The sequence below is a fragment of the Pagrus major genome, chromosome 2, assembly GCF_040436345.1.
Source record: "Pagrus major chromosome 2, Pma_NU_1.0".
NCBI classification, from domain to species: Eukaryota; Metazoa; Chordata; class Actinopteri; order Spariformes; family Sparidae; genus Pagrus; species Pagrus major.
Genome location: NC_133216.1, coordinates 28,500,582 through 28,519,248, shown reverse-complemented (window position 1 = coordinate 28,519,248; position 18,667 = coordinate 28,500,582). Strand labels below are relative to the sequence as shown.

At 40.1% G+C, this 18,667-nt stretch overlaps 1 protein-coding gene across 2 annotated transcripts in view; it reads left to right on the top strand.

Moving 5' to 3' along the window:
- LOC141015375 (chloride channel protein 2-like) overlaps nt 1–18,667 on the top strand; it is a 179,835-nt gene that overhangs the window by 82,831 nt on the left and 78,337 nt on the right. The window contains exons 3-9 of one of the 2 annotated variants that reach the window (XM_073489429.1): nt 6,169–6,300; nt 10,048–10,176; nt 10,958–11,091; nt 12,824–12,901; nt 17,362–17,440; nt 17,880–18,005; nt 18,239–18,323. In XM_073489429.1, coding sequence (XP_073345530.1) covers nt 6,169–6,300; nt 10,048–10,176; nt 10,958–11,091; nt 12,824–12,901; nt 17,362–17,440; nt 17,880–18,005; nt 18,239–18,323 — 763 coding nt within the window. Of the gene's footprint in view, nt 1–6,168; nt 6,301–10,047; nt 10,177–10,957; nt 11,092–12,823; nt 12,902–17,361; nt 17,441–17,879; nt 18,006–18,238; nt 18,324–18,667 lie in introns of those variants that run through there. The other variant, XM_073489437.1, reaches the window with a different exon arrangement.

The window sequence follows — 18,667 nt, the reverse complement described above, 5'->3', positions numbered from 1 at the left end:
GTAGAACTTGAAAGCTCATTTTGACCAATTTATGAATTAAAATCGAAATTGTGACAGCTCAACCAATACAGTACAAATGTGATCCATTGGACATTTTAGCAATAATGGTCAGCTTTGGCTGCTATCAATAAGCACATTCGATAAACCACCATGAAGCCTAGCCCCAGTAGTCATGTATTGCCATTATATTTTGGTCAAAGAGTAAAGCAATCAGTTTTCAAAGAAATAAACCAACAAATATATTAATAAAAAATAACCAGAGCAAGAGGGCAGCGTACTCTGCATGACATGTTTTAGGAACTTTTTGAGGAAAACCTACCAGAAAGGCCAAGCAGGAGTTCATCCTACACAGCAGCTCAGGGTTTCTAATATATTGTATTGCTTTTACATTTACATTTAATAATGTTAATTTGTTTCACAAAAATGTTTTTTTGTCAGATTAAGTACTGAAAAACAACTTACTGAGTAGACAGCTGTATAGCAGTCTAAAAGGGCCTTTAAAGCTATTTTTTTTAAATCATCTTTTTCATGGGAAAGCAGGTTATATGAAAGGTTGTTATATACATTTGTATGTATGGTTGACTTTGTGCTCATTCACACTAATAAAGGGCTAAATGACTCTTTTATAAGGAGAATTTCTTTGTTTCCTTGACAAGAAGGGGAGAATAAAAAACAACAAAAACAAAACAATCGTTATCAGCTATCAATCCCTCCAGAATTGGTGCATCCCTAGTTCTGTAGGAATTTCCAGAATCCTCGTAGATTCCTTGAACTGCCTGGATGAAAAAACATATTTCTGCTTCACGATAAAAAATATATTTAATGTCTCTCGCAAGTAGCCCAACTTAAACTCTAATCTTATTGTTCTTGCCCCTTTTAAATATTTATCAGCATTAAATATCAAATTTGAGTCCAAAAATAGTCTTTAAACTTGTTTTCGCTGAACCAAAATAAACACAACCACACATGTGCACACACTCACACAGTTTCTTAACGCCTGGCCAAGGCAATAGATGTGCTGTGTATCCAAGGCAACCTAAATTAGTCTCAGCAGGTGTGTGGGCATTATGTCTCTTGCTGAGGAGAGAGTGAGCATGCGGGCGACCAAGAATGAGAAGAACGGAGAGAGCGAGGAGAGAGAGGTGAGAGTGCAAAGAAAGAAGCAAGTGTGTAAAGGAGGAGTGGAGGGCAGCAGATAAGGCCTGTGAGGGAGAGGAGAAGATGAGAGGTAAAGTCAGAGGTTGAATGTGATTAGCAGGAAGCGGCAGAAGAAGAAGGAGGAGAGAGGGAGCGAGGGGTGATTGGATCAGAGAGAGGAGGGATGAAAGGGGGAGAGTGGTGCAGAGGGTGAGTCAGAAGGCAATGAGAGTGATTGGGAACTAGCATGCTGCTTATTGCATGCCACGAAGAATAAAGTCAGCAACCAGTCTGCAGTGTGTGTGTGTGTGTGTGTGTGTGTGTGTGTGTGTGTGTGTGTATGCACTGCAGAAAAAGCTATTAAGCAATAACAGCGCAGACAGAGCTAACTAAATTACATCTCCAAAAAGACAAGATTACACTTGCTGCTAGACACACTGTGCACACACACACACACACACACACACACACACAGACCATGTTTAGCAGTACAAAAAAAGGTCTGCACACATGCATGCTCTCGGACACAAACACACACAATAACACTCATTTACATTGACTAGTGTCTGGATGACAGAAGGGGTCCAAGAACACAGACGGGCCGTGGGTGAGATGACGCACAAGCGCGCACACAAACACACACACACACACACACACACACACACACACACACACACACACACACACACACAAAGAAATCTAAATATACACATGTACAAATTCTGTTTCTCAGAATTGTCACATAACTGTCTGTGGAGCTATAGAAAGCAAAGGCGAATCAATGATGTTGTGCTCATGGATGTGTCTGTCTTTGCCAGCATGCGTGTTAGACCTCTCCTGAAGGTGTTGATTGGAGAATGTGTGCACGTATGTGTGTAGGCATGGAAGTGTGTGTATCTGCATTATTCTTTCTAACCCTGCAGCAGTTGTCAGTCACCTCCTGCCCTCCCTCTGTCACTCAACCAGAGGTGTCAGTCTTGTCCTGACTTTGAAAATGTTTTTGTTTTTATGTTTTAGGGATGATTTTGGTTCCAAAATGTTTTTTAAGGGTTTCTAAAGGAGATATATTATGCTTATTTTCAGGTTCATAAATTTGTTTTGGTTTACTCCCAGAATAGGTGTACATGCTTTAGTACTTAAAAACACATCAGTTTCCTCATGTGCTGCAGCACTGTAATTCCCCCTCTGTCAGAAACGCTCTGTTTTAGCTCCCATCTCTGTAAGCCCCTGCCTCCTGAATACTCAGTCTGCTCTGATTGGTCAGCTCACAAACGCCTGACCTAGTACCGCTAACAACAACAGAGCAGCTGTGCTGAATTAATTCTTAGGTCCCAAACTAGCCGCTAAGCATAAATTATAAAAATGTGTGACATGGTAACATAGTGTGATGTCACAAAGTCACAGAATTAAAAGAAGGACTACTGACGACACATTTCAGGCACTTCAGAAGCAGCGTTTTTTAAGGTAAGATATCAGAGAGGAGCTTTTGTTGGTGAAGAAATAGACCTTTCTAACTTTCAAGACCTTTTACATGCACAAGAACCTACGTATATAACACACTGAAGGAAAGATACTTTGTGTGACCATTAAACAGACCACAACTAAAAGGAAACAAACACATTGTTTATACAGCAAGAAGTTTTAACACTACAAGGAACTTGTTATAGTTAGTTATAAATAGTCTCTACGCAATACTGAATGCTCTACATGGCCGACATAAGCAAACAAGACAAAGAAGTTCGGTTATGTATTTATAGTTATTATAGTTATTCTCAATGCCGGTTGGATTCTGACTGATCCAGGATCCAAGTCTTTTTTTTATGGAGGAGTGCTGAGGATGCATTGAGGGATCTCACAGCCTGAGGAAAGAAGCTGCTTTGTAGTCTGGTGGTATGGCACCAAAACAAAGTTTACTTTGTTTCACCACGTCATCTTTTGTCTAGAACGGCTGCCAGAGTGGACAAAAAGTGAAAGTTCCTTGTAGTAGCTTTAACATTAAAGGAGACCTGTAATGTTTTTTTATTTTTTTCCTTTCCTTCAGTGTGTTATATAGGTCCTTGTGTATGTAAAAGGTCTTGAAAGTTAAAAAATCCCAAAGTCTGCACCAACAGGAGCTCCTCTCTTCCACAGAAAACACTGCTCCTGGAGTGCCTGAAATGCCTCGTCAGGAGTCCCATCTTTAACTCCATAACTTGGTGACATCACACTGCATCAACATGTAAAACATTTGCATAATTTATCCCTAGCGGCTAGTTTGGCACGTAAGAACTAATTTAGCACAGCTGCTCTGCTGCTGTTAGTGGTGCTGGCTCAGGTGCTTCAGCACTGAACAGAATGAGAAATCCGATATGTTTTTTTTAAGCATCATAGCATGTAAACCTTTTCTAGTTGTAACCCAAGATAAAATTATGAACCTGAAAAATGAGCATAATATGTCTCGTTTTAGTCACATGAACTGACAGGTAACTCATTAATTTTAATGAGGAACTGCCACATACAGTAAGGCACAAGCAAAACACAAAATCTAAGCACTAATATGCTTACGCTCATTCGTGTCACCATAGTTACCATTTGGTTGTATGTTGTTATATATATCGCTCATATATAATAGATTGCACCTATAATCAGCAAATTGAATTAATAATAGTTAATTATTTTAATTATTGCTATAATCATATCTAATGTCACAAGATTTTGCGTTTGGTATGCTCTGTTTTCACACCCCCACCATTCTGAGTTTAATTAACAGCACATCTGTCTAAATGAACCTAACCAGAATGGTCCAGTTATCGTCACCGCAAAGGTGCAGTGTCGATCCTACAGCGGCTATTGTCAAGGTGTTGTTTTCATAGAGATAAGATGCACTTGCAGCGTTTTTTCTCTCAGCGCACAAACCAGCCCCCAAAAAACACTATGTGGACATGGCCCTAAAGCAACAAGATTCCTAAAAAGCATCTAGGATAGCAGGTATAAACATAATCATGTTGTTCTGCCTAAAGAAAAAACTTGGGATGTTTAAAAAAAAGAGTGGAGGGGTATTCTTGAGTACTGGAAATAAATATTATCGAGAAAGGTGTTACATAAACATTGGTTCTGTATGCTGGAGATTAGAGGAGAAACGGGGAGCAAGAAACAAAAAGAGTGCATGTGTGTGTTGTGAGTGTCATTAGTGTGAGGGGCACCCCACTGATTTCCCTGCAGAGGAGAGATGGGAAACGAGGACAGGCCTGGAAGAGGGGAGGAGAGGAAAGAAATCTGGTGTGAACAAGAGGCTTTATAAATTATGGTGTGTGTGCGTGCACATCTTAATGAGTCACCATCAAACTCATGTTTTGTTCCAGTGATTAGTCACAATTAGTAACTGTGTATGCATGTCTCGCACAGTGTTATACAATATATTAGCCGAGAGCTTGCTGTTACTTGCAGGTGAGTATAGCAGATCTGATTGTGCTTCATGCACTGTTTGTTCGTATGTGTATATGTGTGTGTGTGTGTGTGTATGTTTTGTGTTTTGCTTTGTAGTGCTTCCATTCGCTTTGACTTTTGTGCTGTGCATTTGATATACGGCGATCGCTGTAGTCCGTTTTGTCCACTGCCTCTTGCCCCACTACATCATAGGTAATATATTCTTAACACAAGGTGACAGCAGTCTGTCAGTGTCTGTCATAACGAAAGTGTGTTGTCATCACCTCTGGACATACAGTAGTTGGTCATAGCTGGTCCTGAGTCATATAACAGTCTTCATCTAAGGTAGCTGCTTTCCATCCTGGCTTTCATCAAAACTAGAGATTTTGTTCATGCTACAACAATATGAACATCTTCTCAAGTTTTTGTTAATGTAAGCTAATATTTTGATAAATAGCAAAGGAAAGGAATTTTTCTTAAACGGGCAAGTTGTAAGATATGGCTAGAGTTTCAGTTTAACACAAGAGCCTTGTGTTAAACCCTTACAGCCCTTAAAATGTCAATGAAGAATGCAAATATAGCATCATACGTCCTTAGTAACAGTGTTCCAATTACTCTGAATAAGCCACATCTTACATTCTATTGAAGATATGATTTAATAAATGTAATAAATATTGATGAAAACCATTGACTGTGTGACACCTAGTCAAATAAAACAACAAAAACATGTTGCATTGATACATATAACTAGAGGTAAGTGAAGAATATGTTTTTTCGTCATCTTTGTTGTAGGATTTTAGTCAATTAACCTTTTAACTAAAGTTATGAAACCATAATCTTCAAAGCTTACAGGTCTCATTATTTGCTACAATTTCTTTGAAAGGAACTTTAAATGCATAGTACCTTTCTGAGAAACAACAGTAGACTGTGGTACAAATTAAAGGCCCAATGTTAATTGGTACACTTTCAATTAATTGTCACTATTACCTGGTCTTTCATTCAGCTGACACTTCTGGTCAGCTGAACATAAAAAATGTCCCACGTGTCTGTTGGCAATTATTACATTAAAGGAAATTCCTCTGAAAAATAACAAATGAGAGCTTCAGAGGTTTTTCTCTTTTTTCCTTGTAATTGGTATCAAATGAAGTTCTTTCAAGGAACCTTCCAGGAAATTATTAGAAAATGATTATCCGTAAAATAAAACATACCCAGACTGACAAATTTGTTGTCAGTGTCTTTGTGTATGCTCTTCAGATCGATCTCTCTGTTTATTCATACATCACGTATCAGACACTGCTGATTATATTTTTGGAGAAATTATAGATTTAACCATTTTCCAAATTGCCTTGACTTACCTGTGGAGAGTTACTGCTTCTACTCACCCAAACAAAGTCAAACAGTATTTGATTGAGTGGTTTATTGGGCAGACAACATGTTTACTGTTGCTCAGTATTTCAAAAAGCTGTTGGATGGGGACAGAGCAGCTGCTATTGGCCAATGTTGCCAAGATTGGTTAATGCATTAAATGCATATTCCAAGCCTCACTGCCACTTACTAGGGGATGTAGTTTTATTGCGTTTTTGTAGTCCCTAACATGTCATGTTTGTGTTCCTGCCATCTCTGTAGTCTGCACGGTTCGCTGTCAGAAGTTCCTGATCTCGCGGGTCGGGGAGGACTGGATCTTCCTCATCCTGCTGGGACTCCTCATGGCCCTGGTCAGCTGGGTGGTGGACTTCTGCATCGCCATCTGTCTACAAGGTGAGGGAGGGAGGGGAGTATTGGATTAGTTTCATACCTACAGGTTGGGGCATGAACAGTGTCAACAAACATGGAGGAGACAAAGAGAGGTTATGTCAGAGGTAAAGGATAAATTGTTAGAAAACAAGAGAGGAGGTGTGTTTTATGATATGATGCGGGATGGATCCAGATAGGGAGGAAGGGATTAAAGGTTGGAGAATAGGAAGGGAGAAAAATATAAGGGACATCTTATGCTTTAAGAGGAAATGGGTTTCTTTTAAAAATGCTTTACCGATAATGTAGAAAAAACAGGAAAGGAGAATTCAGAAAGAAAAACATTTAAGGCATAAATATACTTAATTAATAATATTAACTAATTAATTAATATTTAACCATTTTAGTCACATGTACACCATACAGCTTACCCAAAATATGTGGAAAAGTGAGTGTAAAGGGTGGTATTATGTTTGGCCCCAATGGTGAATGGTGGGAACATGCAGTATACCCAGCAAAGGCATTGTGTCTTCAACAGGACAAGTTGATTATGTATTATACATGAAATGTGCTCTTCCAAATGCTCCTAAAGTATATAGTCTGAACAATGAAAAAAGGTTTTTGACCTTCCACCCTTAATAATTTAAGTATTTTAAGAGACACTTCATCACTTCATCACTCATGAATGGGCACAAAATACTATGTTGAGAATTGTGTTGGGGCGGGTTAGGGTTTGGGTTCTTTAAGGGCCACATTTGAGCCTCGGTCCATCAGTTGAATAGGTCTGCCTAACTGGGTTAGTGACAGTTCTTGACTTCTGATGTGAGTAGAATTAAGGGGCTGCAGCTTTCTCTTAATTATTTAGTTTACCTGAGGAATATGTTGTTATCCAACATCTTTTATTTGCAATGAGTTCCTGAAGATAGTTTAACTCTGTTAACTGGGCTTTATCAAGACATCTGCATAACATTATTTACATTAAATTAAATGGGATTTTTACAAATGATCTGGTCCAACAGGAGCCTATGAATAGAGAAAGACTGGACTGTGCTGTGACTGAAAAAGGTTCTTAAAGGGGTAGATTCAAGAAGGGAAAGTTGGCACAAAGGGCAGACAGAAGTGTGTGTTTGCAAGAGAACATGGAGATTAAAGGATGGAGGATTGGGGTAAGAGAGGGAGGAACAGGAAGCAGAAAGCAAGCAAGTCAAGCTTTATGTATATAGCACCTTTTAAAACTTACTAAGTGCAAAGAAAAAATACATTACAACATGAAACACATCACAATGAGAGGCAGGCCAAACAAAAACAAACCCAAACAAAGGACAGGGAGACGATCTTTGAGAAAGCTTTCCTATTAAGATGGGTTTTTATAAGCTGCTTAAAACAGTCCAAAGATTCAGCAAATCTGTTATATTGGGGAAGAGCATTCCAAAGGGTTGTGGCTAAAACAGCAAAGTAGCGATCACCTTTTGTTTTGCAGTTGGAACGGGGGCGGATAAAAGGAAGAGATTTGAGGATTTGGAGTGTTTTGTGAATTGTAATGGGAAACGAGCTGATCAGAAATGTAACTAGGCTCAAGGTCAGAGCGTTATATACAATCAAACAACCCAAGCACCAGAATAAATGTTACCTAAATATGTTTCTGAAAAACCACAGATGCAATGTTTGGTTAGGTTCAATTTTATATTAATCTCTTGTCACGATGCTGTGTTTATGCTCTGGTAAAGTTTAGGCACAAAAACCACTTGGTTAGGGTTGGGGAAGACATCATGGTTTGGCTTAAAATACCTCTTTTGGTCACCAAGATCACAGATGGAGATGGTCCGACCTCCCGTTAAAAATATGGAAATGTCAATAATGTGTCAATATAAATATCCAGTGGTGTGACTTGAACTGTTGGCTGTTTAGCAGCCTTGTTGGCTAAGGGATCTTAAAAAGTATTAAAAGTTGATAAATCAATTTAGCAAAAATTAAGGCCCTTAAAAGGTATTAAAAAGTCTTAAATGCCATTTTCCAAGATATTTAATGTTATAGCTTGTTTTAAATATGTATATTTATCCAAATAGGTGAAGTTTGCCTAAATTTAATCATTGCCTGAACATGAGTTTTTACCAGACATTTCCCTTAACTCCTCCTATGGTTTAATTTAAATAGATGTGAGGCTCTTAGAGGTAAAACTCTGAACTATTTCACAAAAAAGCCAAGATTAGACTAAAGTTCCAGAATAATGATACAAATTTGTGTAGCAGAATTTTTTTTTTAATTTTCTACCCCATCAATAATCTCAGCACCCCTCAGGTTTATCCTGTGAACCTTTGGAGGGGCCGACCACTAGGTTGGGAACCACTGGATAAAACTACCTAATAGTGCATAAAGTAATTACTTATGTAATGATAAATTATCAAATAATAAATCAGTTGTATTGCTACTTTGACTTGAGTGAAAGATTTTAATACTTCTGCCACAGCTGGGTATTAGTGGCAGAGTTCCTACATGGCATGACCCTCCTAAAGCTCACCAAGGTTTAACATATTTCATTTTTAGATTTGTCAGTTGTTTTGTTTATTGGCCAAATACTGGTTTCTAATGGTTTCTTTCTAATAAACCTTGCATTGGGTTAGTCACTCAGTTCATTCTCTTGTGCTTTGTTCCCACCCCGCCCATTTGAATTATGTTGTATTGATAAGGAGCTACCACAAACTATGACAATCAATATGTAGTAAATGTAAGTTAGAATGTGTCACTGATGTGACCGGTTAGAGCTTGAAGTGGCGATGAGGTCTTAAAATGTATGGAAAGGGTCTTTAAAAAAGGTCTTAAAAGGAATTAAATTTAACTTCAGGATTCCTGCGTATAACCTGGGCTAGTAACAACGTCACCACATCCCTTCCAACTACTGATGTGAACGGTGCATGTGATGTGAAGGTGATATGCCACTTTAAGTGGTACAAATGTTAACCTTGGATTTATCTGTGGTTCAACATTAACTGCAAACATTATATCCTGGCGACTGGGCTGAACCAATGGGATCTTGTAGTATATTCTGAATTTTTCAGCAAGCCAATGGAGGAATGCAAGAACAGGGGTAATGTGGAAAATCTTTAGGGCTTGACTGATGCTCAAGTAGAGGGAATTGCAATAATAGGTTGACCCATGATGGTCAAAAGTCATATAAAGAGATGATACCTTCACGATAGATTTGATATTGAAGACAGAAAGAAGGAATCAAGGTGGATATTAAGGTGGATGGCATCAATCATGTACCTGCAAGGTGGATGCAGGAAACTGGAAGGGGGAGATGATATGTACAAGACATTCATCAGTAAGTCTAAGTTCCAGGAAGAGGAGAGCAGACATCTGAAAACGATTGAAGGAAGTTGTGAGAGCTGATCTGAAACCTTCAGGGACCAGCTCTAATTCAAATGGATTTCTCAGGCTGTGTTCTTTTAATTGGATCCAGAACATGACTAATGTATGTATGGGGATGTACATTTGTCTCTCTGAGTGTGTGTGCGTGTGCGGCTTCAATGTAACTGTAAATGTATCTCTTGCTAGATGTGTAAAGCTGTTTTTTGTACAGTATACTTAATATCTACACTTGACATACATACGCACACGTTCTTACTGTGAGTATTTTGTGTGCATCTGTGTTGCAGTTGTAGTTTACATGTCTTCCCTGTTTCTGCTTTCGTTTGTGTGTGTGTGTGCGCGTGTGTGCGTGTGCGTGCGTGCGTGCGTGCGTGTGTGTGTGTGTGTGTGTGTGTGTGTCCACAGCACAGAAGTGGATGTATGGTGGTCTGGACAGTAACGTGTTTCTGCAGTACTTGGCCTGGGTCACCTACCCTGTAGTCCTCATCACCTTCTCTGCCGGATTCACCCAGATTCTCGCACCTCAGGCTGTTGGTATGACCAGCACACACACATCAGAACACACACAAGCAGACACACGCACGCACGCACACACACACACACACACACAGCAGGTAGAGATGGTGTGTTTTCTTATCAGAAACTTTCAGCTCCCTGGCGATCTCACTCCAGCCAGCTGGTTTACGTTTTAGTTACGAAGGAAGACGGTATTGTATAGATAAGTCCTCGTTTCATTTATATGAATCAACCTATCCATGTCGCCCTTTTCAACTCGAGAGCGAGAGGAATGAAATAGCGCTCCATCACTTGCGGCCAGTTAGGACACCGCAATTGGAAACAATGACATCAGGCTGATTTTGTTGCTGACGCTCACATGCAGTTAGGACTGGGTGTGAAAGAGGAAGGCAACCAGCAGTGACTCCAGGAAGTTACCGCTCCTGGCCAAGACATAGTCCTGCACATAAACCCATCAAACCTCAACATTTCTCACACTTTTTTTCCAGGTGAAAAATTAAGATATTGTGTTAATTATTGATTCTTAGAGGTACTGGTAGACAGATTTTGTTAGCTTTAGACAAAGAAAGCCTGGCTTTTTCCACTCTTTATGCCAGGCTAAGCTAACAGCTGCTGGTGGTAGCTTTATATTTACTATACATATACGGGGGTGATATCGATCTTCTTGTGTAATTCTAAGCAAGTAAATGTAGCTTTAAGATTGATGAGTACTTGTTTTGTTGGTGAAGCATGTGTCGACTGGTCAGGCGCTCAGTGTGTTGTACTGTGTGCCCTAAGTGCCTGATGTGCTCCCCTGCAGGTTCTGGTATTCCAGAGATGAAGACCATCCTCAGAGGAGTTGTGCTGAAAGAATACCTCACCTTTAAAACGTTTGTGGCCAAAGTCATCGGCCTTACATGCGCTCTTGGCAGTGGCATGCCACTTGGCAAGGAGGTAACGCACACACACACACACATACACACACACACACACATACACACACACACACACAAGCCTGTATCTACTGTATGCTTCCGTGTGTGCATGTAGTTTTAAATGGAACTATCCTACTGGATGGGACAACACATACTCGGACCTAAATGACTGAATGATTGATTGCCAGCGACTCCCAAAACGACATACATGATTTTTCCCGAAACAACATGACTGTTGTAGCATAACAGCGCCAGGTGAACCGGACCTTTGTTGTACGGTTGCAGTTTGGTTAGGTTTAGACCACCAAACTACTTGATTAGAACATTATGGTTTAGGTTAAAATAACTACATTCATGTTGTGACTTCAGTTACAAACATACCTACATGACCTAAGTAACTTCAGTTAGGTATGTGACATTACTTAATTACGTGAGTGAGTTAAAAGAACTCCCCGTTCTGGTTCCCCTGACTGAAAGTGCTGTGCTTGACTCTGCTACCGACACACATCGCAGGGCCATCACATAATGGCTGACAAATTTGAGTTTGTTTGAAAACTCAAATGCTGACCCACATTCAACAGTTACGTTGTGACACAGTTTAAGTGATTCACAGAATTGAGTCTTTATCTGTGATAAAATACAGAATCCAGACTGGCACCAAGCTGCCATCAGCTTTGAATGCCAGCTTACACAACATCCAAAAAATATACCGTCAGTATTGGCACATAATACCAGCTGTCTGCAATTCAAATCATTATCAGTCATGAAAAGCCCATGTAGGTCAAAGTGAAGTGCAGGGACACTGACTGGCAGTAGAGCAGGTTGTTAAACTCAGATTTAACAGCAGGTGTATGTGCCTCAAGTCAGAGCATATATGTATACAGAGCTAACATGTTACGATATATGAACATCCCAGGGAAACATAACCCTCTCCAGCTCATTTATATTACAGCTCCCTACATCCCTGCAGCATGAATTACAAAATGATTCATAAATGGCACATGATGGCCCGATGTGCTCAGGTCCAGGTCGAGAGCAATTAGTGTGAAATCTGGAAAAGGAAAAACAAAAATGGAAAGACATATGGAAGGAAATAAGGAAGGAAAGAGTCGGGTTGACCTGAGACCAATTCTAAACCCTCAGGGAGGGAGGAGGATGTTTTTCTGGATATTTTAGGATCCCCAACCTACCCATGCAGATGTTGTTTACGTCTTCTGGAATCATTTGTGTGTATGTGTTGAGAGATCCCTATCTAAACTACTTTATACAGTACACAGTGATGCACAAAAACGGTTTCAGGTAAGAATGGCATCCCCCAAAAGACTGCCTAGCCTGAAGACATAACTTGCAGGAAAATAGATTTTCTTCTCTCTCTCTCTCTTTCTCTCTCGCACACACACACACACACACACACACACACACACACACACACACACACACACACACACAAGCCTCAGGCCTTTTTTTTTTGCGTCCCACTGCAGCAACATCCAGTTTGGATTCAGCGCAGGCCTCTGATTTTCTTTAACTTGCGCATCACTTTTCTGATGTGATTCCCTCACTTTTAATCCTGTTGGTTCCGCTCTGAACTTCATCCCCAGAATTTTAATATTCCCTGCAGAGTTTGTTGTTATTGATGTGTTTTCATAGAGTATGTATGTGCTATCGTGTATGACGCACAACAAGCAGTAGGCTGGAGTGCTTTTTTAACTTAGCACCTGTTTTATGACATTTTCTCTTTTTCCTGTCAGGGTCCGTTCGTACACATTGCCAGTCTGTGTGCTGCTCTCCTCAGCAAGTTCATGTCTCTGTTTGGAGGAATCTATGAGGTCAGTCTTAATCTTTTTTTTATGTCACAGCCCTTCCTCTCCTCAACACTCTTTCTACATTTACCCCAATTGCTCAATTAATGTAACTGTGTTTTGCTGGTTTTACTTGCAAAACCGGCTTCTATGCTTTTTTTTCATTCTTTTTTATTTCCCTTAGTTTACATATACATCTTACATCTTCATGGGGATGTTCATTCAGGGATGAAAAAGACACATACTAGTTTGTAGTTTGTTTAATATTTTCATGGACTGTTAATATTCTCCTAAAAAGACATTGTTGTAAATCACATAACTCTTTGTAGTAAAGTTTCCATAGAAAATGGTGAATAATAAAATCTAGTATGACATGGCAATTGAGCGGCCAGCACTGGAGCCGGTTTGGCACCGCCTCTTGCAAGAAAGTAAAAAGACGTTACCAGGCTAGCTATACTGCAGCTTTTTCCATTTGGTGATATTCGAGACATTTAATGTGGTTTTAGTTTGGTTTACATGGTCTGAAACATTTGGGAACCTCTGTAGTATGTCATTGATAGTGCTAGCTGTCCACTAAAACTTAAAGGTGCAATATGTAAGAATTTTGTTTCTTGCCAAGCCCAGTTCCTTTGCCCAGTTCTGGTTGGGGTGCCTACTCCGGTGCCACTTCCCCCCAGCATGCCTCGCTGGGTTCCCCTGTCCCAGCCTTGAAAACCTCCTCCTCCTGGCACCCCCAAGTTCCTGCTGTATAAACAACACCAACACTCCCCAGTTGTGAGCTTCCAGTCCTGGCTGAGTCCACTAATAGGACCAGCTTAAGTGCTTTGTAGCTGAAAATGGCTTCCTGCTCTACAACGGAATTAGCAAATTGTGAGCGAGTCAGTTGAAGCTTTAATTCAGAGCAGCTCAAGTGATTTTGGATCAGTTTCTTGATCATAAGAAATGGATCAGAACAGCAGCGAATGTTGTCTTCAGGCAGTGCTCACCAAGGAGGAGAGAAGGAAATGAGAAATGGGGGAAAAATCTCCATGTGTTTGAGGGAGATTGAGAGAGGAAAAGGCCTGAACAAATGTAAGATATAACAATGATCTTTTTTCGATTCAATTCAATACGCTTTACTTGCATACTGTATATGTTGCTAAAGCACACGTTGATGTCTCTGTTTATCTTGGTCTCATGTTTATTTTTTTTGGAAAGTTGAGGGCTGCAGCCTGATGATTCTTTATTAATGTTTAAACTGTACATTTCTGTTTAGATCTGGTCTGTTGATGTCTAAGGGCAGACATTTTTTAGTTAATCCCCCTTTATTTCCCTATGGTCTGTTCTGCAAAAAAAACAGAAATAGCTATACACATAGAGACAAAATATGTTTGTTTTTTTCCTCAGGAATCCATTTCGTTCATCCCATGTAAAGTCAACAACCAGCAATAACCCATTTTATAAATGTTTAATCAGTCTGTTATTTGTCAGCAAATTGGATCTTTTTCATCTTCAAAACCAACTCTGCCCAGAGAGATTTTCAGCGACATGAAGTGGAGGGAAAGGAAGAGAAAGATAGAAAAGATTTAGATTGAGTAGGGGAAAGAGTTCCCATCGTCTCTGCCCATTGGTACAGGAGTCCAGGAGCTTGTTCAGGAAGGCAGAGAAAATCTTGACTCTCATCTTTGTGAAGATGTGAGCGGCTCTCTTGGGGGATGAAATGATGGGAAGATGGGAGGGTTTCAAGAGTGTACAGAGGCCACTGAGACAGAGAGGCTGGATGGTGCCAAGTCCCCACATTGCATCCACAGTATGGCCTTAAACTAACAGAACAAACTTTAACTGCATTGGCAAAACTGATATCTCGAGTCAGAGGTGATTTGGAGGACCAGCTGGATTGGCGATCCATGTTCAGAGAGTGAACAGAGTAAATAGAATATTGAAAAGTGAATAGGGTAGACAGTCCAAACCAGGCCCCCTCCCTCTGGCCCACAGACCAAAAATACAATATAATCCGGCATATTCTGGTTGTTTAACCCCAATTTAAACTAAACCTTTACATGCAATTTAAAAAAAGTGAGTTGACTTTAATTTAAGTAGACTTGTCCCCGGAAATGCAATGTGTTCAGTTAGCACCGCTGTCGTTGATCAACAAATTAGTCTACAGAGCAAAGCAGCAGCCATTTTCGGCATTTGTTGACAGCGGATCAATTTTGAATATATCAGGGAGTAGTTTCATTCAGTCTGTGGGAGTATTAAACAACAAGGGGCCGTTAGATGAAGATCGAGGCAAAAGGCTGCACACCTCCAACTTCTCAGTGAGGAAACAACTCCTTTTCCCTCATTAATGTTGTCCGGTTCCCAAGTTTAGATCCGACGTATTGCTGAATAGGCGCTTTTGCTTTTCCCTTCGACAGCAAATCCTCCATCATCATCTTGTCAGTCAGCTCTCCTAACCCTCTACCTGCCAAAACTGAAATTAGACTCCTGTTACTGCGCTGCTGGCCCTGCCACTGCATGGAGTAGACACCAGTTTGCAATTGTAGCGTCCATTGTTGGACTACTACATTTTTAAAGAGTAAAAAGCCAGTGGGGGCAGTGGGTAAGTAATTAGTAATCCTTGATATCTCTCTCTTCAGTAATCATCATCATCTACCTGTGACCCTCTTGCTTTCAAATTTTGTCTGGCACACCCCCCTTTAGAAGCTGAAAAAACATTATGCCCCCTCACCCTATAATTTTTATTTATAATAATGATGGGGAAGTAACTAACTCCTGTTTATTTTAGCTACATAAATCATATTCAATCAAATTATTTTCACTCCATATTTTCCCCCCTCGGTCATTCACACACCCCCTGCAGCGGCTCTACACCCCTCCAGGGGGTTCCGCCCCCATGTTACTCTTTTTCCCGCTCTCCACTCCCTCTTGAGTGTTGTGCTGCATTTTATTGCATATTAATGCTGTGTGCGAGTGCGTGTGCGTGTGTGTATGTGTGTGTATAGTGTCCTTCTGCAGCAGTATCTCATCCTCTTCAGAGTTTGAAGTACTGTGTGCTAATGTGGCCTGTGGGCTGTAAAAAGCAGCTTTTTGTTTCAGCATGCTTTTAGAAAGCCTGCTGCACTCTAAAAACTCCACGTGTGTACTTCACACACATGTGGAGAACACCATTGTTTGAAAAGGCTGACACGTATCAGATATAATTGAAAAACATTTCTTGTCAGTTGAGTGTCAGTCGATTGAGTGTAAATGTTGGTGCTAAAACACAGGAGACTTTGTTAATTAAATTGGAAAAAATTTATGGAAATCAAAAATCTATATTTGGTTATTTTTACGATAATTCTCGCAGAGTTCATTTTATAAAAGCGTAGTAAGTGTTACTCATGGCTCCTGAGTACCTTAACTCTGTCTCTTATTCCCATACTTCCTGAAGGAGCCGGGGACTCAGGTAATTCAATTCCACACTTCCCAGCATGAAGTGTAGATGTTCTACATGTGTTGTGCATCATTTCAGACACATCAGCCTGATATAGTTCGTATCTTTGGAAACTTTGGGCCTAAAGCAAGAACAAGCATGAAAGCATTCTCAAGTCAGTCATTTATGTGGTCTGAATGATCAGATCTGAAATGTGCGCTCGATGCATCTTGGGGGCATTCAAACCTGTGAACACTCAGGACAGATGTTAATACCAGGTCTGAACAGGTCCGGAATATACGCCGTCCTTGTGCACTCATAAAATGTTCAACACAAGTGAAGACGTGGAAATATTCCAGCCTACAGGCATTTTTTGAAATATTCATTCAAGATTAATATGTTTTGCAGCGTAAGCTGTACTTGCAATATCTTTCTAGACCACCACTTTATATTACACTGTGACCATCTTTCTGTGTGTGTGTGTGTGTGTGTGTCTAAGTGTGTGTAAGCAGAAGTGCAGCATGCTAATCAGAGTTCCACACTGTAAGTTTGTAAGTCTAGGATAAGCCACTGGGTGTCAAAGGGAGAAGGGCGCACACACACACACACACACACACACACTAACTTCTCTTTATCACTGCCATGCTGCTTGAAGGAAATCAGTCTCATAGGAATGAAGGTAGGGAAGATCAGGCATGTCAGAAAATGTGCAAGTGTACAATGTGATCTTTCTTTCTTTCTTTCTTTCTTTCTTTCTTTCCTTCTTTCTCTCTCTCTCTCTCTCTCTCTCTCTCTCTCTCGCTCTTTCTCTCTTTCTCTGTCTTTCTTTGTGTAGCTTCACTGACTTTTTCTAATGTGATTAATTAGCTCCATTCTGAACTGTCACATGGTGTAACAGTCAGATTTGTCAGTAAAGTTATTGCATGCTCCATATGTTAGATGTTTTAGTGTTCTGCTGACTGAAATCTAACCCTGTGTGTGTGTGTGTGTGTGTGTGTGTGTGTGTGTGTGTGTGTGTGTGTGTGTGTGTGTGTGTGTGTGTGTGTGTGTGTGTGTGTGTGTGTGTGTGTGTGTGTGTGTGTGTGTGTTTCAGAATGAGTCAAGAAACATCGAGATGCTGGCTGCAGCCTGTGCTGTGGGAGTGGGCTGCTGTTTTGCTGCCCCCATAGGAGGTGAGTCTTCAGAGACAAATCTGTAGTAGCATACTGTAAGTCTGGAGGTGTGTGATTTTCATATGTAGTATCAACTGCACATTGTACAATAACAAATAGTGAGCTTTATCTTACTCTGTAGAGTAGTGTATAGTGAGGGCAATATCTCTTTCTGTACACCTAATATCATCTGAAATTTCGGGGCTTAGTACATGCTAGTACAGGTCTCACAATATGAGTTTGTGTTAGTGACATCATTTAGTTCACTACAAAAGTCTGAGGCACTCAAGACAGTATAGTTAAAAAGCCTTTAATTAATCATGGCTATTGAATCAAAAACACACAAGAACATATCTGAGTGCTGATGTTGGCAAACACAGTTGTGTAGCCAGGCCTTCTTAACTTCTTGAACGACCCGCATGTATTCATATTTTGTGTGTGTGTTATGTGTGTTTTCCAGGTGTGTTGTTCAGTATTGAAGTAACATCGACATTCTTTGCGGTGAGGAACTATTGGAGAGGTTTCTTTGCTGCTACCTTCAGTGCCTTCATCTTCAGAGTGCTGGCTGTCTGGAACAGAGACGAAGGTGAGGCCGACTTCTGTTCAGAAAAATGAATGTTGATTGCAAGTGCAGATATATTAAGAACAGAGGCATATATTTTTTAACTCAGCACCTGGACAGAAAAGATGTGTGTGTGTGTGTGTGTGTGTGTGTTTCAAAGTTTCGTTGTGTTTTCAAACCGTGCTCTGGCTGTGTGAGGTTAGGATTTCCCGGCTTGTCCTTGTTTCTCACTCTCGTTGTACATTGTTTTTCTCCAGAGACCATCACAGCCCTTTTTAAAACCCGTTTCCGGCTAGACTTTCCCTTTGACCTCCAGGAGCTTCCTGCCTTTGCCGTCATTGGGTAAGTCTTAATTGGTCGATTTCTAATTTCACAAATACATATGAGCAGGGCTTGGGAATATGTTATATAATATAATATATAATTTAATAATAATATTATATATATATATATATATATATATATCTCGCTTAAAATATTTAGTCGCGATTAATCACACATTTTTATTTTTATTTACATTTTATCTGTTCTAAGTGAACCTTAAAGGGATATTTTTTTAAGTTTTTAATACTCATCAATATGGCAGTGGACAAATATGCTTGCTTTGCGCAAATGTATGTTAATTATTATTGCAACAATCCAACACAATGACAAAGACTGTCCAGAATATTCTCCACAATAACCTC